Source organism: Aspergillus uvarum, assembly GCF_003184745.1.
Source record: "Aspergillus uvarum CBS 121591 unplaced genomic scaffold BO82scaffold_5, whole genome shotgun sequence".
Classification (NCBI taxonomy): domain Eukaryota; kingdom Fungi; phylum Ascomycota; class Eurotiomycetes; order Eurotiales; family Aspergillaceae; genus Aspergillus; species Aspergillus uvarum.
This window is the reverse complement of record NW_020291302.1, coordinates 717,904-745,507: the sequence shown is the minus strand read 5'-3', so window position 1 is coordinate 745,507 and position 27,604 is coordinate 717,904. Positions and strand designations below refer to the sequence as shown.

The following is a 27,604-nucleotide window of genomic DNA, read 5'->3' as shown; positions in this document are numbered from 1 at the left end:
CTTCCTCCCCTTGTCTCACCACCATCACCACCCCCGATCATTATCACAATCACCCCTCTTCTGTTGTTTCTCTTTTTCCCCATCATGCCTCTTCCTTGACCTACCATAACCACCATCACCACCATCACCACCTTCACCACCTTCACCACCATTACCACTAAGTTACCTTAACGCAACTTCACCTTCACTGCCCGCTTCCTTGTCGTACCCTCTATCTCCTGCCCCCTCTCCCTCCGACCACCCGATCTCTTTTCCTTCTGATTTAAGTTGCTTATCTTTCGCAACTTTCCCTCCTCTGTATCCAAACCACTTCTCTACTAACGAATTTCGTGGTTACTCCCCTCTTCACCCCTCCTTCCCCTCCCTCCTCGCTCTCCTCAACATCCCCATCCCCACCACTTCCTCCCACCCCCTCAATTCCCTTGTCACATCACATACAATCTTTAGGATGGCCTAAACTCCCCCGAAAAACGCAACACAGCTTGTATACTTGGAAGAGAAAGCAGTTTATTGACTCGCGTGACTCGATAAAGACAGAGCGATGATTAGCCTCAGGGTGGAACAGCACTCAGAATCTCCGAGATCCCGTCAATACCATTTTTCCCGTGGAAACGACGATACTAGAGCCTTCGACGGCAATGCCTATTGCCAGTGAGAGTACCACAATCCCTTCCGTTACAACCACCATGACAACATTCTCAACTCCTGTCACCGCCCCGAAGTCGCTGCCCAACAACCAGTCTGCGTTGGCGGCATCTTTCACCAACTTCCTCACCGTCTCGATACACCAGATCCTGTTCCTCCGGTCAGTCTACCCGCGAGCAACGTTCCTCCCTGTCCGGGCGTACAATTATCCTGTCCGGCAATCCCGTCACCCGAAGGTGTGTGACTACATCAACGATGCGTCGATCGCGGTGGGAACCGAAATCTTGAAGGGCACAATCACCGCCGTCAGCATCATCATTTCTTCTCTCCGCACCAACCAGCCCCTCGAAAGATATGCGTTCGATCTGTCGGGCTTCCCCCGCGTGCCCGCTGGGGAGATCCACACCACCTTTGAGGATCGCAAGGAGGATCCTTCCAAGGCAGGTATTCCTTTGCCCGACCGAGCTCCCGCTCCTCCCACGGTCGACCTGGAAGCACAGTTCCGCGCCTGCCTCGCCCGCCTGGCATCTGCATGCGCACGGCTGACGCCATTGCCTCGAGATGACGAGTTCAGTTTTACCGTCTGTATCGAAGTGCGCGAGGACGCTCTCCCCCCTGCCGGATCTACGACCGAAGAACAGACATGGATTGTCGCCGAACCCGGCAAAGTCCACCTCAGATCGTGTACTGCGCCGTATTCGGTCTCGAAGTTGCGAAATGGCGAACCGCAGCCGCCACCCCCGAAAGTGTCAAACGGACGCGCTAAAACAGTCCCGGTACGCCGGGTAGAAGCTGGTGAACTCCGACTGGAACTATGGGTGGAGGAGGCGCGGCAAAAGTTCAACGAACCCGTGGACTCGGAGCATCCGCCATGAACTCCGGTTTAATCGCGATCGCCGTATCCTCTTTGTCTAGTCCATGGGGACTTTTCGGACCAGACATGTTTCTGCTCCTTTACTCATTACTTTTCTCTTTTCTTTTCATATATCTCATTCTATTTAGCGTGGCCAATGATCGAACATACATGATGGATGAGGAACTTTAGGAATTGTCGTCGATTGAGCGGCGCAAATATATAAAATGGGGAGCGGACGATTTTTGGGACTCGCATGGCATCATCATAGATTTGGTTGATATCTTTTCTTGTCTTTCTGTGCTCGCTCTTCGTTTTCAATGTTTCCTGATCATCATTTTGTCACGTTCCTTTTCTTATCACTTCGATTGTCATTTCTTTATCACTTCTTTCATTACTCTTTTTCTTTTCTTTCCTTTTCATTTTCCTCCCTACTTTCATATCTCTCTACTTGTTTCACATCCTCTCTTCAAGGGACTCACCATCTTCCATACCATCTCCTTTCTGTATCCCTCTCTTATCATTTGTCGAGCTCGTTCTCTCTTCAACTATATGATCTAGCAAATTCAGATTTACCGGCCAATTTCAGCAATGGAAAGGTTGCCTGCCTTGTTTGTCTTGGCTGATTTATGCTTTTATGCCCTGAGCCGAGTGACCCGAGGGTGAGTTGTTTGTAATCAATCATGTGGTTTGACGGGAGATGCCACACACCCGTCTGCCAGACTTTTCCTCTCCCAGCTCGTCGCATTTAAACTTCCCCGTCTCCGATCACTTCATCAAAATCCGGTTTTCTCCCCTGTTTGTACCCCGTGTTTGCTTCGAGTCTTTGTGTGTTTTATCCAGAAAGTTCCAAGTTCCGAAAGCATGAATCCCACCTTGAAAAAAAAGGCGCATATAGCATATAGTTTCATACTACTATACCTTATACACATGACATATACATATGTGAGACAACATAATAGCCAATGAGATGGGACCGTATGAAATGAGAAAAACTTTCCCCCGCACTTTCTCCCCCTCCTTTCCCCTCAATCCAGCCACGGAACACTGGAAACTCAATGCGCAGGATGGGGCATGGGGATTAGTTCAAGCTGCTGGATGGTTTATGTACTTTACAGATTCAAGAGCAGAAAATCCCGTAGGAATGGGGGGGAGGGGGCTACTGAACGGGGTACTTCTGGGAATGCCGTGGGAGGAAGCTGGGCTGAGGAGGGAAGGTAGGGAAGGTAAGGGAAGGGAGCGAATTGCCAGCCGCTCTATTCATACCTGCCGACATTATCGTTCTGAAGTATTGAAGAACTGAGCAGATTAGACCAGCCCTATCTTTTTCTTTGCTCCTCTTCGCTTGGTTTCGACGTCTCGGCTGAGATAGACGGATGGGCTGGAGGGTATGCCTCAGCTGGAAGCGCTTTCGACCTGTGTTCGCTGTCAGTACTGGTACTAGTACTGTGCCTTTTGTTTGGGATAGGTACAGTACACTAGTCGTTGTTTGTGGGAATTACGAGTTCGTCCCGTGGTAGCTGGCTGGAAACCTACGCTACTGATCCAGTGGTGGGCTACGTGCATAGCATAGGAACATGGCCCAGAGCTTAATCCAGAGCCCTGTGAAGCCATACGGTGAGACAATGACCGCATTCAAAGTATAGGCTTTCCTATCTCTCCCGACTCTGGCTGGGGAGTTCGAATTCCAGGTCCCCGATGTCTCGAGAAGATATGATTCATCTATCTGTCTGTCTGCCTACCTGCCTGCCTACCTGTCTTCTTGCCATTGAAAAATAGAACTCAAAAAGTCGCACAAGCAAAGTTGTTGCGCAAGAAGTCAAGCTATGCTAGGCTATGCCAAGACAAGAAAGAACCGATTAGTAGTGATGGGTGAGACAACTGATGACGATGACGATGACGAAAATGGGACGCCTGAACTCCTTGACGCTTGCTCAACTGTGAATGGTCCCAATGAAAGATGCAAAAGCAAGAAGGGAGCTGGAGCCAGCGAAATGAGATGATATCATTGTCCCTGGTTCTCCAAGACCAACCCATAACCAAGTCAAGAGATAAAGCCCCAAATGTATTCAAATGACCAAAATGCGTGGAAGCTAGGACGCTGTCATGGTTCACATGGTTAGTAAGTAGCATTTCAAGGGATAATTAGCGTGGTTGGAATTACGCCCGCGCAAAGCTTCCAGTATAGGAGTTAGTCGCGAGCATATCCACCCAGTCCGCCGGATGCTCGTCGAGCGTTCTGAGAAACGATGGGTGGTATGTGATAGGAAGGATATGGGTTGGTTTGTCCCGGTCCGACTGGATTAGGCACAGGGTTATTTGCGACGTTCTGCGCAGGAAAACGTGGTGCCACAGATAAAGCCTGGCCATGGTTCCAAGCGTAGTAAGGAGGAGGATCTATTGGCATCGCCGCTGGGTTATTGGGAGGATGGCCCTGCGGTAAAAAGCCAGCTTCGCCAGAGTTTAGCTGGTTTATTTGTGCATTGGGAAGAGGGTAATTGTTGCTAGGAGCTTCCCAAGGAAGTCTGCCGGCGTAAATATCTTGTATTCCGTTGGCATAGTAATTTCTGGCGATTGGCATTTGATTTGCCTGAGCTTGCACGTGAACGTAAGGCTCTCTGAAGTAAACATTGGCAGGATCAGCTTGCTGTATGACCCGAGGCGCTTGTATGTGCTGAGGAGCTTGCATAGGTTGACGCGGTTGCACTTGTTGTTGACGCGGTTGCACTTGTTGTTGACGCGGCTGATCTGGCTGTGGAATCCCAGGAACTTGAATATTGATGCGAGCCCGAGCTTGAACAGGCTGGCGCGCGCGGTCTGGCTGAGGAGGTCTTGCATTCTGATTCTGTGGTCGACCTGGCCGGGGAGGTCTAGCATTCTGCTTCTGTCCCGGACGATTCACTCGGATCTCTTCTTCGGTGACATCAGGGTTCTCTGCCAGGATCTTGGCGATAGCATCTGCTTCGACTTGTTCAATCTCTTGGTCAACCTGTCTTCCAAGTGGATATCTTTCATTCTGATCCCACAAGCGGCAATGGGTTGGCGGTCGATTGAAGTGTTCGTAAGAGGCACCGAGTTTGACGTTGCAGACATAGCACATCTGAGTCCCGCATTTCGAGCAGGTCATCTTGTTGCAGCCATCGGTTTTGACAATCTTCACCTTGCAGGTTGGACAAGGCCGAATGAGTGCCTCACTCAGAGCCTCTTCTACGCGATGCCGGTATGGGAGTTGCTTGTCTTTCCTAGCCTCGTCGCAGCTGCTCGGTGGATGACTTTTCTCCTTACACAAGCGACAGCTAACCACTTCGCAGTCAGGGTTCCTGCACCGAAACTCTCGATCCTCATCGGCGGGAGCACATATCGCCTGGAAGTCGCAGAAGGGACAGGACTCAAGGCCTTCCAGCCCAGCTTGCCCAATCTCGTCCTGCTGCTGAAGAGCATCGAGCTTTTGCATGAGCTTCGCTCCCAAGGCACGCTCAAGCCCGTATCGATCAAACTTCGCCTGACATCCACTCCCGTCAAAGCATTGTAGCTTGTACCTCATCATCCCAATTTGTGTCTCTGCGGAAGACTTCATGCAAGTATAGCAGAAGAAATGAACGTCAAGTCCTTCACATGGCAATGCTTTGTTCGCGGGGACCTCTTCGAAACAGCACTGGCACTCCACTAGGTTTCCCGTTCGAATGTTGCGCTCTTCGGCTTCCTTATCGTCAACATCTTCGAAGTTGTTACGGAGGACCGCTTCGTTGCCATCAAGCGTCAGAGAGTGGAGTTTCGTATCCAGGGAAGATGACTTACCTGAATTCATCTCCTTGGTCTTCTTTGCAGCTTTTGCAGCCGCCTTGAGTTCGCGTTTGAGGTTTTCCATGATTGGTAGGGTTTCCGGGTACGACTTGTACAGGCTTGTATGTGAGCGAGGATTGCGGTTTCGTTCGTTCTTGTAAGGCTTGGTTGACTTGGCAGAAGGGTCTTCCAGGGCATACAGACTGAGATACGCAGCGTATAATTCTCTTTTGTGCAGGGCGAGGTTCTGGATATATGTCCAGGGCACAGTAGGGAATTCAATCGCCAACAACCGAGCACTATAAATGTGAGCTTCAGCTTGCTTCGTATAAGAGGGACAACCGGTAGGGGTCTGGTCTCTCTTACGTGATTTCAAGGTACAGAGGACTTCCTCTTTGAGGAATAGCCTTCAGCCACTTCTGAATATCGTCTTCCTTCTTGGGGACCGAGTCACGCTCGTCAACTGTTCTCTTAAGCCGCTTCTGCTTTCTGGGATAAGAAGGGTTCTGAAGGATTTCTTCGATGGCAGCGCCTTTCGCTAAGTCTTTATCAGTGGCGGTGAGCAGAATCTCTGTCTTTGCTTGAGACACCAGCGCAAGATGGCGATCGATCAGACCCTTTAAATGATCCGGATCAATGTCTGGGAAGATCTCCAAGATCTCGGTTAGCGGGTGATCATCTTCCGTAAGATCAATGAGCACAGGAGGACCCCTTGAAGCTCTCTGTTGTTGCACGGCGTTTGAGTCTGGGTCAGTGTAGCGGTCCTGGATGTGCACTGCTGGGATATCGCCCCCATGCACCAGCCGATCTGTCCTTTGTTTCTTTGTAGGCCTTTGATCTGTGGAGGACGTATCGTGATTTAATTCAGGATTGTTCGCAAACGTTCCCCAGCGACCGGCCTGATCTAAGTCAGCCAGCAGGAGGTCTTCATTGAAGCCATAATAAGCGCTCTCATAGTCCATGGTCTGGAACTCCTCTAGTTCCCGGAGGACTTGCGATACGCTAGATGCGTAAGGATGACGAGATGCCATGGTTGCATTCGGAGAAGTTGATCAAGGTCGGTGCTGAGACCCGGGGAAGGGTTCTCTTGCGACTCGTCGGATCTAGTTGGTAGTGATGGATGGTCTTCTGGTATGGTAAATGGGCCGAAAGGCTAGATTAAGGGATCATGCACCGGGTACAGTGTCTTGTAAATCATGTTGTAGAGCAGGATAAATGCCGGGTAAGGACGAAGTGAATACAATGGTAGGTACTACAGGAGGCGTTGAACTAGGCGCACAATTAGTGTTCACAAACAGATACTGAGTACGATGAGTAAAGAAGCTGTGAGCTGTGATGTTGTTGTTGGCTTTGTGATCTGCACTAGCTTTGGTCAAGCACGGGCGGGAGATTGCGGCTAGGCTAGGTAGGCTAGGCACTGATAATAAAAACTGCCCACCGATAAATGCTTTGAACATGTGAATGAGCGATGACGGCTTCGCAGACTGGGGAGAATAAACACTCTCCCAGTGAAGAAAGACTTTGAAGTTGCCAGGCTTCCTGAGCGGAGGGTGGGGTGAAAGTTGATGCTGGGAAGGAGGGATTAGTGGCGGAAGGGGAAACGCATCAACAGAGCTGGAGCAGTGGATTGAAAACTAGCATATCGTAGTGGGGAAACGAAGTGTGGTTGACTGACGGCTCTGGGGAAAGGAAAAGTGGTAGCTGCCTGGCTGACCGCCTACTTGATTCGGAGAAAGACAACCTCCCCCCGTCGGTCCCCGATAAGCCGGAGCTCCGGTCTATCGAAGATTGAAAGGCTAGCGACGGGGTATGTGGTTTTTAGTTACTTTAGTTACTATCAAATTGACCTACTGACAAGAATCGTCAAAACACACGCCTTACAACATCGTCTATTCTAGCAGCACTCGGCCCTTGGCATTGGTCAGCACCGATCCAAACAAGTGTGAACAATTGCAGCTGACCTACATCATTCAGAGTATATTTGGTACAGTTGGTACAGTACGCATCCCAACTGGGAAAAGGCAGCGCTTGTCGTCGCTTGTCCTCGGCCACCTCCGCAAATAGGAAACCGTCCCCGCCGGAGTTGACTTCCTTTGGTACCATTGTTGTTAGCTTGCCGTATCGTCATCGAGCCAAAGCATTCATCTCTTATATTACCAAAGACCCCCTCCCCCCTTGCAGCTCTTCCTTTCCCCATTCACTTGTGAAAAACGTAACAGTCCACGGGGTTTGCCGTCGCGTTTACAATTGAGTGTGGAAACACGTCACCGGGTCATTCGCCTTCGTACATATACCAAGCTCCATCCGTTCCACGGTTCCTCTCCAGCCCAAGACAGAAAACATCCACTTTCTTAGTGATTCTGAAGACACCATGACTGCTGCCGATAACACCTACACCAACGGGGTTGCTCTCCCGCAGGGTGATTCCCCGGACCTCGTTCTGGTCCCAGCGACTCCCGCGGAGAAGCTCGAAGCTCTGAAGCTGAACAGCATCGCCTGGAAAGGCCGTCTGGACCTCGACACGTATATTGCGCGCGAGAGTCATCTCCATGCGCAGCAATTGATCAAGCATGGCCTGACCAGCTGGATTCTAGTTGATAGCAGAGAGCCTGAAGGAGATAGAACCATCCTAGGCTCATGCGAAACATACAAGAAGAAGGCTTGGCTGGCGCACGACGGCCGGGTGGAAGATGTCTCAACGCACGGCATAGGAAGTGTTTACTGCCGGCCTGAGTTCAGAGGCAAGGGATATGCGAAGAGGATGATGGAGGAACTCAGCAAGAAGGTCGACACCTGGAACATGGAGTCTGAAAGCAGGAAGAGGGCTATCTTCAGCATCCTCTTCTCCGACATCGGGAAGAACTTCTATGCTCAATTCGGCTGGAAGCCATTTTTGTCTTGTCATTTCGCGCTCCCAGCAATTGCTGAGGAGCAGTGTTCTTCGACCGGGGCCGAAGATATTCTTCCCAAGGTCAAAACGTTGACTGCAAAAGATGTCCGAGACCGCGTGTGCAATGAGCAAATCTTAGAGAAAGAGCGCGAATTCCTCCGAGTGGAATCCCTTAAGACGCACACTCCTCGAATCGCAATTGCGCCGGACTATGATCATCTCAAATGGCATTGGGCGAGAGAGGAGTTCTTCGTCAAGTCTCTCTTCCCGGATAGAGAAGCCCCCGCAGTGAAAGGCGCGGGCGAAGAAGCAGCGCGGGTATACTGTGCATGGAACAGGAATTTCGGTTCAGAGCCGGAGGAAAATACTCTGTATATTCTGCGGTGGGTGTATGAGGAGCCAACGTCGCCGGAAGAAACACAGCGCACAATCAAGGCCATGGCTGCCATATTGAAACGCGCGCAACTTGAGGCACACAAGTGGAATATGAGCACGGTGGAATTCTGGAACCCGACACCCCTTTTGCAACAGGCAGTGGCCATGATCGCGCCCAATGCCGAGTTAGTTCACCGTCAAAAGGACAGTATCGCATCGTTGAGATGGAGCGGCGCCGAGCATGGATTGGGCGAGACAGTGGAGTGGTGCCTGAACGAGAAGTATGCCTGGTGCTGATGTGTTTATGATTTGCATTTTCGGAGCCGTGCATTTGGTGGAAGCATACATTAGAGCGTCACCGCTTCTGTCGCTTTTGGTTCTTGAAGAGCTCGTGCCAGTTTCTGGACTTCTTGGCTGCGGTGGCAGCACTAGCATCGGTGGGCAGATTCTTCTTGGACCGCTGTCGTTCGAATTCAGTCACAAAGGAGATGGTCGTCGGGTCGGGCAGTTGATAAACGGCATCCTGTAATTAATACGAAGGTCAATGGAGACCGTCTTTTGCATGCACAGAACAAATACCAGCTTACCGTCAATTTAGCCAGAGCCACCTCCTCCCTCCAAGCCTCTGGTAGACGATCCTTCCAAGCGTTGAGGAAATCACTGCGGCCAACCGCCGCACTCGCCATGGGCGCCATAGCCTCCAGATACGTCTCTCCAACCCAACGTACACAAACCTCCCTGTCCAAACTCGCCCCTAAACCAGTAAACCCGAAACGTCAGCAAACCACGACAACGGCACCTTCACACAGAATCGCGAAGATCAACTCACACTTCAACTTCTCACCGAGCAACGACTTCCCCTCCTCCCCCTCAACCACCCTCCGCACGACCGCCTCAAACAAAGCCCGGGGGAACTGTCCCTCCACCTCATCCTCATCCTCCACCACCACCGACTTCCACAGATCATCCACCAGAAACTGCGTCCGGAGATCAATCCCCTGTACCACCGCCCCATCGACCACCCGCTTCCACACCTCCATCTTGATCTCCGGCGTCGGCACCCACGCCCTTCCCCGCCACACAAACGCACACCCCTCCACCCAAACCCTCTCACACTCCGCCCGGGAAACCGGGATATCAGCGAACACCGTCTCCATCACCTTGTCCTCCTCCGCGGCCCCAGCATCTCCCTCCCCCTCCCTAGCACTACCAGTCGCAGCAGCACCACTCGTCACCGGGGCAAACCGCCCCACCAACCCCCCCAAGAACTCCGCAGCCCTGAACCCCCCCTCCGGCACATGCAACTCAAGCGTCGACCCGCACTTAGCGATCGTCGTCACCGTCTCCGCCAGATTGACACCCACATCAATGTCCACATCAACGTCCATATCCCCATCCCCGTTCCCCTCCCCCTTGACCCCTGACGCAACCCGCCCCCCATCCGAACCCTGTGATGCGGCAGCAACAGCAGCAGCAGCCTTTACATCCACAGCAGCCAAATCCTCCCGCCGGAGGACCGTATCCCTTCCGCCCATACCGCTAGGCCTCAAGATATGCAAGGAATTCGACGACTGGACCTGCCGGATGCGGTAGGTTTGGGTCGGAGTGCAGAGGTTGACGTATTCGCGGAGGTCAGTCGGTTTACTGCTGCTCGTGGTGGGCTGTGCTGTGGTTGAGGTGGGGGTTTTGAGGTATAATCTTTTTTCTTCGGATTAGCATTCCTGTATAGCCTTTTGAAGTTCCTGGAGGAAAGGAAAGGGAACTTGACGCACGTAGGAGGATTGTCCGAGGTGAGGAGGTCCGCGACCTCCGGGGGCAGTTCGAGTAAACGGAAGCCTTGTTGCGGGGCTGTGTGGGTGAAGAGGATGCTTGGGGTGGATTGGGTGGACATTTTTGTTTCTTGTCCGCCTCAACTTGGGGTTTGTGATTGTGAAGACCGTTTGAGGGTAGAGAGGAAATTGAAGGAGTGGGGAAAGAGGAGCAAAGTTGGGTTTCGTCTGCAGGTGGAAATTCGAAGAGCTGACGCGGGACGCGTGCTGGATGGGGAGAAGTCCGCGGCGTTGATAGACGCACGGGCCACCGCTTAATGGGCGGTGCTCTTATCAGTCTCTTACTGGACCTGGAAGTTCGGTCACGTTGTCTATCAGTGATTTCTTATAGGTTAAAATCGCCATGATTCCTCTAATGAATCTGATTATGATAGATAGATATAGATTAAAAAAAGGTTGAGTCTATGCTTTATACTATAATCGGAAATCGACCCATCATGATCAGGCCGACGACACCATGCAAAATATTCTAGTAAGCGATTATCGACAAATCACGACGCAGAGAACAACGAAAACGCCTTCAGGGTACAGTACATTGGAAACATGAGAAAGCACGTCAAGCCTATGACCAGCACAGGAAGTGGCATGTAAACATGAACAGAAGATAGCTCGGTACCTGTCAGCAGAAGAAAGCTCAGTTAACGCTTAGCTTCTTCCATCTGAGTACCGGAACCCTCGCCGCTCTGTCCAGTACCACCCCTCTCTTTCACAACTGGCTGCGCTAGAGGACCTTCCTCCGAGCCCTTGAGTGTCTCGCTTGAGGAACCACCTGAAGCGGCGGTCTCTTGCTTCTGATCCTCGGCGATCGCGTCCTCGACGAATGCATGGTCGATATCCCACTGCGTCTTGGCATCCTTGAACAGGGTCTGAACGCGCTCGGCACGGTCGGCCTGGTCTTTCTCCTCCATCTCGCGCTCTTTCCGTTCCTGCTCCATCTCCTCCATGTGCCGCAAATCGTCCACGCTCGGCTCGTAAAGATGCCAGATTGTGTAATGTGGGAGGCCGATGACTGAGAATCCCATGCGCTTGGCCATCTACTGAGAGTTAGTATCATGCACGCAACTATAACATCAAAATCCCGCCGGATACGCACCTTGCCAAAGGCTTCTGTCTCGGCATGCTTCTCGAAGCTGAAAGCGGGGAAGTGCACCCCCGAGCGGAAAACCCGCGCCTTCGCCAGGATACTGACGCCTCCTACGCCGTCAAGTTCCATCTCCATGTCCGGATCTCCGTACGGGTCGCGCAGGTAGGCAAGATGAGGACGCCAGGTAGCATATTCAGCATACCCTTCCACGATGACCGCGTCTTCATCCAACGTGTCGGCCAGGGCCAATGCAGTTTCGGATTCTTGCCACGAGTTCAGGTCGTACGGTTGCTCTCCGCCCAGCCAGTCGGGAAGGGGTCGCCACACATCTAGTCACCATGAGTCAGAATGAGCGGGATGCAGCCACAAAAGATCCAGAAACTCACTTGGTACAATGACATCCTTGTCATGCCGCATCAGATCCTCCAGAATCGTCTGCGGCGCGGTCAAGACGTCCGCGTCGCGCCAATAGACCCAACTATGCGTCGGGCGCAGCGTGGCGCTCAGCAGCCAGTTCCGAGCCTGGGCCATCAGCTTCCGGCGACTGGCCTGCGCGGCAAAGCCGTGTCGACTTTCCACATCCTGGTTGACCAGCTGGCCAAAGTCCTTCTGGATCACGGAGATCTCGCCGTACGGCATCTTCGGATCCGCATCGTGCTGGAGTTCGTCCAGCATGCGCGACAACATGCCCATCGTGTCGTCCTCGGAATCCGATACCAGAAACGCCAGATCGATCAGGTTGTGCGGGTAGGTGAGGTTCCGCAGGTGCGAGAAGAACATGGGCAGGTGGGAGGAGGCATCGCGCAGGGGCGTGCACATGAGCACCCGCTCCCCGCGCTCCCAGCCACTGGCGGTCCCTTGCACTTTGGAGAGGTCATAGTATCGGATCGTCTCGATCTGAAGGTCTTCATAGGGGTGGAGGAGGCCGAGCGATACCACCGGAAGGAGTGAGGCGCGCAGCGACGGGAAGATCAGGACGAGGAGCAACAGGGAGACACCGCAGAGAAGACATAGGCGCTGGAAGAGTTGCCTCCGGCGGCGCAAGGCAGGTTGTGCCCGGGGTTGAAAACTACTAAATTCCAGGATTAGCGAACGGTTTACTCAGTTTTCCGTCGACACGGCGCTGTATCCCACCGACGGGATACAGGATCATGGCGCGCGATATTCGCCCGAGGAAAGGACCGCGTACCGGTGAGGGGAGATGGAGAATGAGTTGTTGCTCTTGCCACGGGGATAGGCAGCGTAGCCATTGCCGAAGGCGTGATGCCTGTTCATCTCTCCTAAGATGACATGCAGCTAAGAAATTGATTTGATTTCACAAACCAATTGTCGGACTTCTGCCGTTGGAGAAACCTCTTCCTCAGACTACCGAACGAAAGCGCAGCCGACGGGGATGATGAAGAGGTGGATTGAGGTTGAAATGATGACCAGCGGGAATATCGCCAATCCGCGATCGGTGATGAAGAGAGAAGATGCGGAACAAAAGACAAAGGGCGCAAGGAACTGAACAGTCCCCGAGGCTTTGACCGTAGCAATGATTGCGTCGAGAGAACTTACGTAGGCTCCAGGCGGTTCCTTTGGACCAAAAGCCGCCAGGTGGGATCCGCGGGCGAATCTGGACCCAGACCCGAATGCGGTACGAGACCCAATCTTCTTCCCGCCGCCCGCCCGTTTGCAGCCATCTTCATCCCGTAGCGCAGCTCCGACCATCACTGCATTTCCCACATTTCTCAAGCCGAAGAATGAACGAACGAACGAATGAATGAATGAAGGATTGACTCAGTTACTCTTCCTCATAGGACTGATTCTGCACGTATACAGATATAACCTCTATTTACAAAACATCCCTATCATGATATAGGTACCCCAAAGAAAAGAAAAGGGAAAAACTCCAAGGTTGCAAACCGATAAGACGCCTCAAAGAATGCTCGGGATTTTTGAACTCCTGCTGCACCCCCCCCAAAACGACAAAACCGGCATGAGGAATGCAAGATAAGAACGCCATGACCAAGATGAGAATCCAAGATGTCCGAATAGTCCTGATCAGTGCGCACTTAATCGGGACACCCTGGACTGGGGCGAGCCCATGCCCTTGACACCAATTTCGACCTGTCGCATCACCTTCTGCAGCAGCGCATCCATGCGCGGCAAGTCTCGCAACACGGGAATGACGGATCCGGCCTCATATTCACTATCCAAGATATAATAGCGCTCTCTGCCCCAGTTCTCCACCGTTTCCCTCTGGAATGCGACTTTCGCAATGACCTTGGCTGGAACGCTAGCCTTGTTGATTGCACTCTTGGAGAAAACCCGCAAGAGGGGCCGGAGTCCAGACCGGGTCTGATGCGCCATTCGCACCGACAAAGGTGCCGAGGCGGTGAGATGGCTCTCCCCGGTCATAAATCCGGGGTCCATCGTATATACATTGAGCGAGATGTTGCCCGCCTACAATAACACAGTCAGCCTTAGAACACATAAAGCAAAAACAAAGGCACACTCACGAGTACCAGACTCCGGCGCAAGGCATACATAGCAGCGCTCATCAACAGCTTACTACTCCCAAACCGGGCGGTGGCTTCCTTTGCACTGATCGGAGTCCCCGGGGCCTGGCTGGCGTTATCCGGGTCCTGCTCATCGAAGTAGTCCAGTGACCCTTTGGACATGGCGGCGCATCCGACGTTGATGACTCGGGCACCGCCGTTTGGGGTTCCGTCGCCGGCTCGGAAGGCCTCGAGCAAGCTCACGGTCAACAAGAACGGGGCGATGCAGTTGGTTTGGTAGACGGGGTCGTACCCATCTCGTGTGACTTGATCGGTGACGTAGGATGAGCTGGCCGCGGAATTGATCAAGAGGGTGACCGGAGGGATCTCTTTACTGCGAACTCGCTCCACAGTATATTGTGCAAAGCTCGCCACCGAATTGAAGCAGGCTAGATCACACTTGACCACCTCGACGGACCTCGGCCCAATCAAGCGGATGCGGCTTAATACATCCTTCACGGTGTCGGATCTGATATCCCGAGCCACCAACAGCAGGTGGACAAAGGGCTGTGCTTTGGCGATGGAGACGGCAACCTCTGATCCCAGCAGGCCACTGGCCCCGGTAATAATGGCCGTACCATGTAGTGGAGTTCCCATAGTAAGGACGAAACACAAGAATCGAGCAGGTGGTAGAAAAAGGTTACTGTAAGGGATACAGTACAGACAGATTGTGCAACGTTTTAGAAAGGTCAGTCCGACATGCTTCAACCTGAAGTCGGCAAATCTAGACAGAGAACAGTGAATGGCGACGCAAGATCTAAGGAGGTTAGAACGCGGTTATAAATCTATGCAAACGAGAAGGTCGGTCCGCTTCCAAGGGAGCCAGCCGACGACAAGGACCGACTAGTCAAGTAGTAACAGTAGTAGAAGATTTTAGGGGCTAAAGTGTGTAGAGGCCAGGCCGGGCGGCAGGCGAAAGGAAAAGAAAACCCGAGATGATGATGCCAATTTAGACAAATCAGAATACAAGTGAAGGCAGAAAACGAGTGTAATATTTTTTTTTCCAGGCAGAAAAAAAAAAAAACAATAAACAAAAAAAAAACGAAGGGAAGGATGAAAGGAGGCAGGACAAGAGGAAAAGAAGAAGAATAATATTACCTGGAAGAACCACTAGAAGCCAGTCGATCGGGATTGCAAACCAAGGAAAAAAAAAGGTGCTCCCAACCGAAAAACCGGCCTTGCGGCAAGGAAGGATGATTGATGATGTGCCAGACTGAACCCAAAGGACCTCCCCCCAAGACCCGAAGAGCCCCTAAAAAAATAGTGAGATCCCCCAAGAGTTCAGCGACACCAACCAGAGTGAAACACCGGGACTGTGAGTGGGTGGGGGGGTTTCGTTTGGTGGGATGGGAGGGGACGGTTCCACCTCGGAAGGGCCACACGCGATTCCCGATGGTGTATTAATAGATGAGATGGTAGAGATCTTGGTAGGACCTCTCTCTCTCTGCGTGGGTTTCTTTTAAGATGGATCAATTCCCCGAGATGAAGATGGAAGATGGGGTTGAAGATGGTGTTGAAGGAGACTTAACGGTGAATGTAGAAACAGACAGTGTTGAGCAGCCGATTTCAAGGACGGACTGTCCATCATAAATAGTACCGATCGATCGATATTTGATAAGATGAGGACGGTCAGTAACTTGACCGGATGGATATACGGTACATACTTCCATCCAGGGTACTGTACAGACGAATATGCTAAGCGTACAGAAGCCGCCTGGAAAGTTCCCAGTTCTATTCTAAGTATAGCGAACAGCGAAAAATGAAAACATGAAAAAATAAAAAAAGAATAATAAAAAAAGTAGAAGGTGAGTGTAGGTCACTCAGATCAGGTCCAGTCAGGTCAGATCAGGTCACGAATCAGGTCATATTGGGAGGGGAAAAGGGAGTCCTGCAGGCGAGACATACATACACTGTACATCGGACATGGCCATTTGGCTGTCCCCATCCAGTTGAAATGCACCCACGGACTGTAATAATCCTTCTATTGCTCCAGAGTGCCCCATGATAATCCCATTTACTTTACCCCCTCCTTTTAAGGTTCCTGGTACACTGGGAGTCTGGGACCCATTCAATCCCTGCTTGAGTAGTGTCAAGCGAGTACGTCGTTATGTATGACTGAATGTATGGTCGGATATTGAACGTAAGGATGTCGATTATCTTAGTCGACCATGACTAGTGGGGATGTGCTGTACGTAGTAGGAAGGAGGGTAAGAGGCCGGGGAGAAAACTCGAGAAAGAACGAATGCGACCCAATGATTTTCGAGCGATTAAACTCCCCAAGTGACCTCTCTCGTTGTGTGTTTATTCTCCGATACTTTCGTTTACCCCGGACTAATTCGGGGTCGGATGACGACAATCATGGATATGTGAGTGAGCCGTCAAACCAACGCCATATCTCACACACTCCTCAAACAAAACAAACCAAAACAACCGACAGTCAATGACTCCCAGCCCGCAACAACCGCAAGCTTGGCCCAAGTACAAAGAGAGGGGGGGGAGACTGTGGATGACACCTCCTCAAGCGGGGGATGGAGTCACGATCCCCCCAAGTTCCATTAGTGAAGGTCCATGAGAATTTAAGGGAAGAAACTTTGTTTTCTCTTTGCATTGATCCGGAGATCCGCAATCCCCATCAAGAAGAACAGAAAAAGGAAAAAAGGAAAGAAAAAAGAAAAGAAAGACACTTTAAAAAAAACAAACAAGAAACAAAGTGGCGTTCACCCGCCCCGTTCGGATAGGGTCGAATGTTGCGCGATCGAACGCATGTTCTTCTGCAGCCACCAGGGTAACCGTAGTACGGTATCTCGGTATACAGTCCAACCTGGTACTCGCTCGGTGGGAGGAAGAAGCATGTCGACAACGATGCTTTTTCTTCGTCAGTTGCATTGCGACTATTGTCCTAAGAACCGCTGAGAGGGGTTGTCATCTGTTGAGGAGCACAGTGTGCTCACAGCCTCACAGGACGGACAAGCTCGGTCGGAGAAGACATATCAGGTTCCGATATCCGAAAGTAGGAGGCAGGATGTACTGTACATGACTAGCCCTGGTAGCACTCGACCTTTCGTCCGAGCGGTCTGGCTGTCAGTGAACGGTTTAGTCTGACCCTTCAAACGTCTAGATCATGGAAGATCCAAAATTGTGGTCTGTCGGCTTCGCATCTAGACAGCCCTGGACTGGAACATGGCCACTCCGGAGCCCGAATCTCTGGGTTACTCTTTTGTATAGCTGTGCGGTCCAATACTAACACTGTACCTAAGGCATCATCGGATGGGGGAACCACTCCTACTACAAAAGGAGTCTCAAGTTACGTGCTACGACATCATGACTTCGGGGTTGGTTATACGAGACAACGAGGAATAACCCCGCTCAGCTCTGCCTTTCTCGACGTGTATTTCTTGGCATCATCACACCTCCTTCGCAGTCAGTAGTAGTTCCGGTGGAATGGACGGCCGTGCTGTCGTGGTTGCACTCATCAACCCTCGCCAAGAACCAGAAAACGCCCGCCCGTCGCTCGTATCCACACGTGTTGATTCCTGAGGTTAAGATGTCGTCGCTTTGAGAACCCAAATCAGGTTAAACATTTTACACTACGCAAACTGAACTCAGGGCTTTATTCTAGTTTGCCGTCGGGCATCCCCGGGGGCTCAGGTAAGACCTAAGAAAAAGAAGAAGAAGAAGCAGACGAACGACGTACTAGTAAATATGTATGTATCTAGCCCAGGTCTATCATGGCCGGATTCTCTTGGCACTGCTGCCAGGCTTCAGTTCTTACCTTCAGCTCCCATTAGGCTGAGAGTGGCTGGCGTCAGAATACACAGCAAGTGTGCCATCACACATGCCTTGGGCCGTTATGGATGGCTTCGGAAAAGGACTTGACAACACAAACGCTCATTTTGAGGCACAGCTGTGCGACCTTCACAGCCGCATCTGACCAGGGCGTCTTGTCTTACCTTAGACCCTCCCTCCTGGAATTCATGCCGAGATGTCAACTAAGATCTTGACATGTTTATCTTTCTCGTTGATCAGGGCCTCGAATCCTTTTTCAACAATGTCTTCCATTCGAATCTTGCTGGTGATCATGGTTTGAGGGTTGAGCTTGCCTAAGGAAGGACGAATCAACACTCAGCGAGGGTGAATGGGATGGCAGGGATAGCACGCCACTCAAGCTTACCCGAGCTTATGGCTTCAATGACAGCTGGAAAAATCCCATCGGCAAATATTGCCGCCCCGATTACATGCTTCTCGTCTAGCACGATCGCGCTGGCGTCTATGCTCGGTTTTGCTTCCCAAAGCGACACAATTGTGACTGTTCCTCGGACCCGGATGCCCCGAAGAGCCGTATCCAAGCCGGCTTGCACGCCAGAGCATTCAAAGGCCACATCTACGCCCGCGTTTCCGGTCATTGCTCGTACCATAGAGACGACATCTTCTGTCCGAGGATCAAGGACATGTGTGGCGCCCAATATTTTCGCGAATTCTCGTCGTCGCGAGGAGACTTCCGCGATGATGATAGACTCTACTCCTCGGGCTAAAAGCACTTGAACCACGGCCAAACCAATAGGACCGCCTCCCACGACAAGAGCCGTCCGAGCACCCTCAAGAGGGCTGCGATTTGCTGCATGCCACGCCACAGACAGCGGTTCAACAAGCGCTTGTATAGATCGCGTCAGCGAACTGCACCAGACTAGCGACAAGTAATGGAATTCTCCCCTCACCGCCGATATCCAAAGGGATGTTGTCCGGTAGCGGAATGGCAAGTTCTGCGTCAACTACGACATGATCCGACAACCCCCCTGCATTGCCTTGAAATTTCTCAGCCTGATGATAGCCGAAACAAACATTGGGGAAAAGATCGAACCTACTACTATACCCCACAAAGCCCAAATTGCGACAACAATTCGGGGTTCCGCGCAAACAGGGAGGACAATTCCCGTCGTTCAAGTTGGGCCGAACAGCAACCCGATCTCCAACCTTGAGGTTCGCGACGACACCAGCAACTCCGGTCCCCACCTCCTCAACTGTGCCGCTAAACTCGTGGCCCAGGGTTGTTGGTAGTTGTCCCCCGGTGATCGCATGTGGCGTCAGGGGTACCAGGTGCGGCCCGCACGTGTACTCATGCAAATCTAAACATGAAATCACACACAAGCCCTGTGTCAACGACGATCACTCCAATTTGCTGTTGGCTGTGCCAAGTGTGCTCTTTTGAGTAGTAGTAGAATTGACTACTTACCACTTCCGCAGATCCCTACAAACGCAGGTCGGATCTCAATGAACATGTCAGGGCTGTGATATCTACAAGAAGCATAGATGAGAAATAACGGTATACACACCTTGACCTGCCCCTCTCCACAAACCGGCTCTTCGATCTGATCGACTCGGATGTCTCCAGCTCCGTAAAAGCGGACTGCTCTCATGGTGAAGGACGGTATACTTCAAGGTTTGAATGTAGAGTTGTACTGCTTGTGCTCTGAATGCGCACAAACCACTCTGTTATAAGTCCAACAACCAGAAGATTAACTCTGCAGTGTGTGAAGAACTCTGGACTCCAAAAAAAAAAAAAAGAGAAAACGGACAGGACTGTCCCAACACTATGCTCCCTGCATATATATGGTCCTGCATTGTGCTTCGGAGGGAAGTTGCAAATGCGGGGTAGGAGAGGAGAAAAGAGGAGTCAGAGGAGAAGAGGGCAGTCACTCGGGACTGGAACCAAGCTCGTGCTGATGCATTGATAAGGTAAGAAGGAGGAGGCAGATGGAAGAAGAGGGGAAGGAATAGCAGTACGACCTTGAGATGGGCGGGTGATCAGTCAATCCCGTTAACATAAACTTATGTACGGTACGGAGTACCTATAAGAAATGCGAAGTATAGTGTTTGTGCATGTTACACAAAGTACGCAGAGCCATCGCCCCAATGCACCAGCCGTTCATTTGCTATGCAAGGGAAGACCCAGAACAAGGGGATATTGCAGTTCGAGAATGGAAGGAAAAAAAAAAAATGATACCTTGTTCGTCATGATGCTACCCAAAGTACTTCGTACTATTTACGTCGAATGTATAGAACATCGTTCTTGTAGGGTCATGCAAATTTCTTAGGAAGATATGGTGAAATGAAATAACATTTTTTCTTTTGGGTTCGAAAAGGGGACTCGCTAAGTTCTTTCTCTCTCTCTCTCTTGAGGCGCGGGGGGAGGACACAAGGTATACGTTATAGAAAATATTCTTTCACTTCTTTCCTTCGCAAAATGGACTGGACTGGACATATCGTGAACGTTGGGATAACGGCATTTACCGAACGGTGGCACCCTTCAAGCTCTTGACGGTGCAGATGCCGCCGGAGGCGGTCTTCAGCAGGCCGAGGGCGGGCTTGCCCTCCTGGCCGTGGACGGCGGGGACGGCGGCGCTCTCGAAGGCGACCTCGAGGGTGTCGGTGGTGGTGAAGCCGGGCTGGAAGGTCTCCCAGACCTTCTTCTTGGGGTTGAGGACCTTCTCGGGCTCGCCCTCGGACCAGCCCTCGAAGGTGATGCGTTCACCGGCGGGGGCGTCGGCGGGCGGGGCGACGAGCTCGACGGGACCGGCATGGGAGTCCTCACCCTCGGCGACACGGGGGGAGGCGGCCAGCACCATGGCGACGGACTTGATGCCGCGCATGGTCACGGGCTTGAGGTTGCAGACGGCGACGATCTTGCGGTTTTGCATCTCCTCCAGCGGAATCAGCCCGTTCAGTCCGGAGCACACCGTGCGCACCGTCTTGCCCGTCGCCTCGTCCAGGGAGGTGTTCTCGGTGCCCGGCGCGTCACCGCAGTCGATCGTCGACACGAACAGCGAGTCCGCGTTCGGGTGGTTGATTGCCCGCAGGATGTGGCCGACCCTCAGGTCGATGATGGACGGGGACGGGGGCGCCGCCGGCGCCGGTGCGGCCTTGGGTTGCTTGGGCTGCTTCTCCTTCTTCTCCTTCTTGGGCTTGCCGCCTTCGGATTTGGCAGCGGCGGCGGCGGGAGCTTCAACAGCAGCAGCAGCGGGAGCCGAGTCGGCCTTCTGCTTCTTCTCGGCGGCAGGCTTACCCTGGCCGACGACGAGGGGCTTGCCCTCCGCGGCGCCGCCAGCGGCAGCGGCCGCGGCAGCGGCCTTCTCCTTCTTCTTGCGCTCCTTCTCGGCCTTGGGGTCGACGGGCTTGGGCACGAAGCGCACGTCGGTCACGTCGATGGCGACCTTCTCCTCCTCGGGGATCTGCAGGGCGAACAGCGGGCTGTTCTGGACGAAGTCGACGTGGCGGACGATGTGGTGGTAGCCCTGCTCGCCAGTGCGTTCCTCGGGGGACCACTTCTCGACAAGCGGGGCGAGCAGAGCGTAGACGGCAATGTCGGCGACGGAGGGCTTAGCGCCCAGCAGCGTGGTGCGGGTGGCCAGGTGGGTGTTCAGCTGGCCCAGGATGTTGGCGATCACTGTCTGGTCGTCCTTGCGCTGAGCGTGCTGCAGGCCCGAGATCGTGGCCAGCCATTGCTTGACGTCGGCCTCCTCGGTGACGGAAAACTTGGTGTGCGGGAAGATTTTCGGGGTCGCGGTCTGGAGGTCGGGCTCGGTGGCGTCCGGGGAGATGGCGGCCGGGTAGGACCGGTAGAGGAGGGAGAGGAGGGAGGATTCGGGGGCGGAGTTGATAGCCATGTTTGCGAAGGAGCGGATGGCGAAAGGGTGGTGGGAAGAAAATAGAGGTGAAGAGGGTGTTGGAGAAAGTGGAAGAGGAGGAGGCAGAGGAGGAGGGGCAGCGAATAATCTTGCCGTCGCCCAAGGAAGAGGAGCGAACCGCGGGGTTGTTCTGGCGACCCGCAGGAGGCTCACGGCCGCTTTAATGGAAGTCAACTTGCCTCACGAGAGCGATCCCAGTCTGAAGACGGGGATCTTGGGAATTGGAGATTGGAATTGTTTGGAACGATTAAGTTGTGCTGTCAATTCTGCTGTGCGCGGGTAGAATCTCCTTTTTCTTTCCCCTTGTTCTTTGCAATCACAATTTTATGCATTTTGTTTACACGCATGATTAGTCACCGTATACATCTACGATTTGTGCATCGACCTCAGCTCGTTCAACTTTAGACATGGGTCTAATGGTACAATTCCATTTTCTACAGCATGCTATTGCAGCTTTAAATCTTTACAATATTAAGTAAAGTTAGATGAACAGGCGTTGTGCTCACCGGACAATCACACGGGCGACGCGACACCCAGGGAAGGACCACGCATGTCGAAGACAACATAGAAGGCCTTCAAGAAGACGTCACCCAAGATCTGGAGCGAGGCGCCCGAGTTTGATTGGATGCCACCATAGCAAACTAACAAGAGTTGTCAGTCAAGTATTACTTTTTTATGTCTTTAGGTAGGATCTACTCACGAGCTTGTCCAGTAGTGGTGTTGGTGCCAACCTTCGAGAACTGAATCAGGTTTCCAGGAACCGTGGCCAAGTGCTCCGAGCCGATGGCAATCGAGAAGCTGGGGAGCGTGGTGTTACAGGGGAAAATGTAACCTCCAGCACTGCTCACATACACGGCGCTGGGCACGTCGGCGTAGTAAGCATCCACAACTTGCTGATCCATCAACATAAGAGAAGTGCCGGTATCAGCAATCGCCGTCTGCGTGTTGTTGATCGTCTGGATGGAGCCATTGCCCACTGCAAACTCGGCGGTATCAAACTGCCAGTACCCGTTGGAGCTATCCACGCTAACGTTGGCCATGGTGCCCTGGTATTTGCTCGAATCGATCAGACCGAATCCATACTCGCCCACGCCATCACTCTTGATGGCAGAAGTAAAGACAGGCTCGTCGAGGTTAGGCGCAGCATTGGCGAAGAAGGTGTTCTGCGCTTGGGGTTCGATGCTGTTGATGGAAGAGAAACCAAGGCCAACCAGACCGTTCGAGTTGGTGTCTTCGGTGAAGGACTGGGAAACTTCAGTCGGGATCCCGATGGCTTGGTTCTTGACGATTGCGCCGCCGATGTTGACTGTGTCAGTTCCTACAGGACCAGCGGCGAACGAGTTATCGCCGTAGGAGACATTGAAAGTTGCGCCGGGCATATCCTTGAACGTGGTCGAGTTGGCGGGGTTGTACTGGGTATGGCCATCCAGGGTCTTGTTGAGACGAGTGTCCAGGACCCAGCTATTACCGATCTCTTGTCAGTATCCCAATCAATTCAGTTCTGTACCTGGTGCTTCTTACAAGTCCGCTGAGCCTGTGTCGAAGGTCACGACGATCTTCTGGCCACCAATTTCAACAGGCGAAACAAATTCGGCATCGCTTTCGACAGAGGTTGCGCTGACGGCACCGACCTGGTCTGGCTCGGCACTGTCATCGCTGGCAGCGACGACGTTGTGCTTGACAGTGGTGACGGGGGCGAAGTCCTCCAGCTCGATGTTGAGGTTGCTGGGAACAATGCCAAACTTGCGATATGCCTTTCGCAGCGCGGAGGGACCATACAACTCGCCCTCTCCACGACGAACCCGACTGACCTTGTAAGATCTTCCCTTATGCTGAGTGCGACCCGAAGTTGGCAAAGAAACAACGCTGTAACTGAAGAACAAAAATAAAAAGAGAGACTGGAGGAGCTGCATGATTGTAGCTCAGTTGGAATATGTGAATTAGGCTGTTAGAGAGTGAACATCCAAGTCAAGGAGGGTCCAGAGACGAAACACAAAACAAAAACAAAGAGCGCAATGATTAGTAGTCTTTTGATTGAAAGTAAGACTCCTTTCCTGAAGGAACAGCGCGCAGTTTATAGGGGAAGGTAAAGTATGGGGGCCGAGTCCTGACTGAGCCAACAAACAACAAGAATCACCACCAATATGGACAAGAAGGATGGAAGAGGAGTGTAAGCACCAGTGATCCTCTACCAACTGACGAGAGATGTCGGAAGGAAGAATCGAAGAATGAACCAGAAGAAGGGCTACCTTTCCACCACGAAAGGAAAAGATAGCAGAAGAGAAGTGAATGAACGAGCTACAATGTCAATTGTAGTAGGAAGAGAACGAAGATACACACGCAGTCTATAAGAATAGTGCAAAAAAGAGGTGCAAAACAGAACGAAGAAAGTCGAGGATTTGAATATCATTCGAGAAAATCTCCAAGCCCTACTACCCACGCCCAGAAAACTCCAAGAGCCCAAGAGCCCAAGATTCGAGAACTGACGCATGGTGCTTAGGGAAATGGGGTTCACTGGAGCGTGGCATTGTTCCAACTAAATGTGAGGTAGGCTGGTCTTAACCCAATATTGCAAGAGTTGGACGACGAATCCACCGAGGAGGAGCCAAATCTGGGCCAATCCGAGAGGTTTGCCCCTGTTAGCAAAAAGAATATCAACGCAACAGCGCATCAGCGCATCCATGGGTGCCAGAAGCCGAGAAAGACCGATCAGCTTGACAGGCGCCTGGGAGGGGCACTGGCGAATAGTCAGCTCATGGGCAGGGCATTTCCGCCACTTCCTCCAGGCACTGAAACCGCCAGCCGCTCGACTCCCGAATTGGGGTCCAATCAGCTGTGGCCAATCCTGAAACAATCTTGCCCCTCTTTGAACTTTGAAGCAGGCCCAGCGATTGAAGTGTTACAGATTTCTAAAGGCTCAACACACCAGCCTACATTCTCTCTAGTAAATAGTCGACTAGTCGTAATGACCTTCTGTCAAATTGTCACTAGCACAGTCCAGCCGGCAGATGATGGATACTGCACAAACTGGATACTATAGCTAGTGCTGCTATCTGTTTTGCTATTGCTAATATATCGGTAGACTCCGGCCTAGACTCGACAGGAGGGCACGTTTTCATCGACCGGTCTATCCGACCTCAGGCCGCGTAGACAGACGCCTCCCGCGATCGCAAGTAGCCTAGCCCATCATTCATCATGGATGACCGAGGCAGTCCCAAAATTCGGCCCGGAAAAGGGGAAAAAAACAGAGAAAAGGGTAAAGAAAATAGACTCGCAACTCAGGAGATACCACCGGAACTACGGTGAGCTTGGCTGAATACCACCGGGCGTTTAGCAACGACATCGCGGTCGTTGGTCGGGCAATGGATTAGACAATCTTTCGGCAAAGATTCGGCAGAATCGAGATCCTCAGCAAGGGTCTCTCCGGATTGCCCGAGTTATGAAGGCTATTTTAAGGACGTTATTCCCTGTGTCGACCTCGGGCAGTTGGTGGAGCGGGACCAATTTGCTTCATAATTCCCAAGTCTCAAACAGAGCCAAGCGAGGCCAAGTCAACGGCGAAATTCGAGGGGTCAAAAGTGGTCAACTAAGTGTCAGGTCCAATGTGCCAAGGGGCTCGGGGCAGAGAAGGGACTTGACGGACATTTTAAATCCTCAGTTGTTTTTGACATGATCAACATAATTCAGACCCCAAAGTTGACTGGGGGCGAAGTGAGCACTAAAGAGGATGATGGCTCGTGTGAACATTGTATCCTTCGAGCTCATTTAAACTAATTCTACTTCGACCGTTCTGTCCCCGAGCTATAGATCGGCCCCCAAATCCCCAAGGCGAACTCCTGGAGAGCATAAAATTAGGAGGAGTCATACTTTGTTCGTAAACAAGTGATCAAGGTGCCTTCGAAATAATCTGGTATCAAGAATAACTGCATCTATGCCCAAACGCCCAAGAATGATAACAAATCGTGTGAATCCCCTTACATGCTGTCCCAAATGCACCGCGCTGATAGACATGAAAGATTAGAGACAGTACTTTTATTCGACCGTGTCCTCCGGCAGGACATCGTCCGGCTCCTCCCCAATAAAATGCGCGACCGAACGCACAACCTGCTTGATTGCCTTTGAAGCTGGGCTGTCGGGGAAATTATCCACGAAGCTCTCGCCGTAGTCGCACGCCATGCCTACTCGAGGGTCGAGCGGTACAGCGCCCAGGAAAGGGATACCCATCTTCTTGGCAAGACGTTTTCCGCCCCCGGTGGTAGCTCGGAAAATTTGCGATTTTGTGTTGCAGTTTCCACAAACGAAGCCCGACATGTTCTCGACCAACCCCAGAATGCGGATTCCAGCCTTGCGACAGAAGTCGATTTCCTTCCGCACGTCCAACAAAGATACCTCCTGGGGGGTAGTGACCACCACCGCACCGTCGACACCGGAGTCTTTCAACAACGAGTTGACGGACAAGTGCTCATCTGATGTTCCGGGAGGCGTATCGATGATCAAGTAGTCCATCTCTCCCCAGTCTACATCTTTCAAGAACTGCTTGATGAGTCCATTCTTCTTAGGCCCTCTCCAGATTACTGCATCGTCCCGGTTGGGCAGCATGAACTGTACACTCATTGCGGCCAGATTATCCGTGACCCACACGGGGCTCCAGCCTGCGTTGCTCACATGGATGGTCTCCGCCTCGACGCCCATCATTTTGGGGATGGACGGCCCGCAAATGTCTGTGTCCATGACGCCGACAGTCGAATCGGGGTTCGCAGCAAACGCGTGAGCGAGTAGGGAGGTGAATGTTGATTTACCCACGCCACCTTTACCGGACAATACGAGAATCTTATGCCGTATTTGCGATAGCCGTTCGGTGATGATGGGAATGTCGGGATCGGGGCCCTTGGGAGCGGAGGCGCAGATCTGTTGATTCGGACAGCCAGCACAAGCATCGCCTTGACCAGCTTGTTCGGATTCAGGACCAGGGCAGTGCTCTACGAGTCGAGGAATAATCAGTGTCATGTACGTTACACTCGGCGCAAAACAGGAACCAACCTGGCTCGGGAGCGACAAGATTCGGTGCCATCTTGGAAGGCGCTTCGAAGTAAGCCGTTGTCGGCTCCTCGAGAGAAGGTGCCATTCTGATGGTTGCTCTCCAATTATCGTCTTCTTCTTTTGAATAACGAAAAGTGATCAGGAAGAATCAACCAGTGTAATGATTGACAGCAAGAAGTGTTGCTGAAGGGAAAGTGGCGGGGATCGATGACTGCGGGAAGTTGCTTGATAATCAGCACTTATCGGACGGATGACAAACCTTCCCGTGGCGATTGGTGCGGGGCTGCTGCCGCCTTCAGATCCCAGCGGTGTCGGACTGGATGCAGTGATAAGATTGATACGAGAAGGCACATCAACGTTCTTGAATGAGTCTATCTGTGCATAAATCTCTATGCACGCATCTATTAGTGGTAGAAGTTGGTGGTAGGTCATGTCCTATGATTCAAGACGTGGTTGGGATAAATCTTCGCTGGCTGTAGCATAGAGCTATGGCTCCTAATGCTACTCCGTACAATGTCTCACAAATCTTTTGGGAGGTCAGCTCATCGCCGTCCTAGAATGCAGGTTTGAATCTACTAATGAGTATGGCCAGTGGGCTTGTTGCCCCGACAAATCGTTTCAAGCCTGCCATTTGATTTTGCGAAGATTGAAATCCTTGAAGGATTGCATGTTTGCTCTATCGAGCTAGCCTCCTACATGTAATTCAAATAGGCCCAGTTCCTGAGATCACTAGGATCAGTTGAGGGGCATATCGACTGGGGTATCGACCAGGAATGCCGTGTCAGAACCCTAACCCTCTCCCAGGGACCAAGAGGCCATTATGATATCACAATTCTTGGGTACAAACCTGGCGACTCCATAGTGCATGGACTTGATTTAAAAA

General features: G+C 52.1%; 9 protein-coding genes across 9 annotated transcripts; 2 read left to right on the top strand and 7 right to left on the bottom strand.

Moving 5' to 3' along the window:
* Nucleotides 1-686: 686 nt before the first annotated feature.
* Nucleotides 687-1,520, top strand: BO82DRAFT_361404 (putative mitotic spindle checkpoint protein (Mad2B); the record flags this gene model as incomplete). The annotated part of the gene is made up of 1 exon (XM_025636814.1): nucleotides 687-1,520. One exon carries the CDS (start codon nucleotides 687-689, stop codon nucleotides 1,518-1,520), a length of 834 nt encoding a protein of 277 aa, XP_025496219.1.
* Nucleotides 1,521-3,689: 2,169 nt separating this feature from the next.
* BO82DRAFT_398335 (E3 ubiquitin-protein ligase RNF216) lies at nucleotides 3,690-6,312 on the bottom strand (the record flags this gene model as incomplete). The annotated part of the gene is made up of 3 exons (XM_025639021.1): nucleotides 3,690-5,239; nucleotides 5,297-5,580; nucleotides 5,648-6,312. 3 exons carry the CDS (start codon nucleotides 6,310-6,312, stop codon nucleotides 3,690-3,692), a joined length of 2,499 nt encoding a protein of 832 aa, XP_025496218.1.
* A 1,173-nt stretch (nucleotides 6,313-7,485) lies between these two features.
* BO82DRAFT_350801 (uncharacterized protein) lies at nucleotides 7,486-9,145 on the top strand. Its single transcript, XM_025634247.1, has one exon. The coding sequence runs from the start codon at nucleotides 7,653-7,655 to the stop codon at nucleotides 8,841-8,843; it is 1,191 nt and encodes a 396-aa protein (XP_025496217.1). The 5' UTR covers nucleotides 7,486-7,652; the 3' UTR covers nucleotides 8,844-9,145.
* On the bottom strand, nucleotides 8,902-10,437 carry BO82DRAFT_273812 (putative sister chromatid cohesion protein Dcc1; the record flags this gene model as incomplete). The annotated part of the gene is given in 5 exon segments (XM_025631071.1): nucleotides 8,902-9,069; nucleotides 9,083-9,293; nucleotides 9,402-9,958; nucleotides 10,064-10,244; nucleotides 10,319-10,437. 5 exon segments carry the CDS (start codon nucleotides 10,435-10,437, stop codon nucleotides 8,902-8,904), a joined length of 1,236 nt encoding a protein of 411 aa, XP_025496216.1.
* Nucleotides 10,438-11,013: 576 nt separating this feature from the next.
* BO82DRAFT_274061 (Anp1-domain-containing protein) lies at nucleotides 11,014-14,596 on the bottom strand (the record flags this gene model as incomplete). The annotated part of the gene is made up of 6 exons (XM_025631081.1): nucleotides 11,014-11,409; nucleotides 11,469-11,788; nucleotides 11,846-12,528; nucleotides 13,403-13,407; nucleotides 13,569-13,904; nucleotides 13,961-14,596. The coding sequence occupies 6 exons, from the start codon at nucleotides 14,594-14,596 to the stop codon at nucleotides 11,014-11,016; spliced, it is 2,376 nt and encodes a 791-aa protein (XP_025496215.1).
* A 3,109-nt stretch (nucleotides 14,597-17,705) lies between these two features.
* BO82DRAFT_389151 (2,3-butanediol dehydrogenase) lies at nucleotides 17,706-19,563 on the bottom strand. The gene is made up of 5 exons (XM_025638434.1): nucleotides 19,330-19,563; nucleotides 19,230-19,263; nucleotides 18,715-19,122; nucleotides 18,171-18,650; nucleotides 17,706-18,099 (listed from the first exon to the last, which is right to left on the bottom strand). The coding sequence occupies exons 1-5, from the start codon at nucleotides 19,411-19,413 to the stop codon at nucleotides 17,972-17,974; spliced, it is 1,134 nt and encodes a 377-aa protein (XP_025496214.1). The 5' UTR covers nucleotides 19,414-19,563; the 3' UTR covers nucleotides 17,706-17,971.
* Nucleotides 19,564-19,953: 390 nt separating this feature from the next.
* Nucleotides 19,954-21,951, bottom strand: BO82DRAFT_350793 (putative cofactor for methionyl- and glutamyl-tRNA synthetases). Its single transcript, XM_025634246.1, has one exon. It carries the CDS (start codon nucleotides 21,658-21,660, stop codon nucleotides 20,284-20,286), a length of 1,377 nt encoding a protein of 458 aa, XP_025496213.1. The 5' UTR covers nucleotides 21,661-21,951; the 3' UTR covers nucleotides 19,954-20,283.
* Nucleotides 21,952-22,194: 243 nt separating this feature from the next.
* BO82DRAFT_273827 (pepsin-like aspartic protease) lies at nucleotides 22,195-23,594 on the bottom strand (the record flags this gene model as incomplete). The annotated part of the gene is made up of 3 exons (XM_025631072.1): nucleotides 22,195-22,322; nucleotides 22,382-23,142; nucleotides 23,203-23,594. The coding sequence occupies 3 exons, from the start codon at nucleotides 23,592-23,594 to the stop codon at nucleotides 22,195-22,197; spliced, it is 1,281 nt and encodes a 426-aa protein (XP_025496212.1).
* A 1,949-nt stretch (nucleotides 23,595-25,543) lies between these two features.
* nbp35 (Fe-S cluster-binding ATPase) lies at nucleotides 25,544-26,921 on the bottom strand. The gene is made up of 2 exons (XM_025634245.1): nucleotides 26,722-26,921; nucleotides 25,544-26,660 (listed from the first exon to the last, which is right to left on the bottom strand). Exons 1-2 carry the CDS (start codon nucleotides 26,804-26,806, stop codon nucleotides 25,714-25,716), a joined length of 1,032 nt encoding a protein of 343 aa, XP_025496211.1. The 5' UTR covers nucleotides 26,807-26,921; the 3' UTR covers nucleotides 25,544-25,713.
* Between the last annotated feature and the right edge of the window lie 683 nt (nucleotides 26,922-27,604).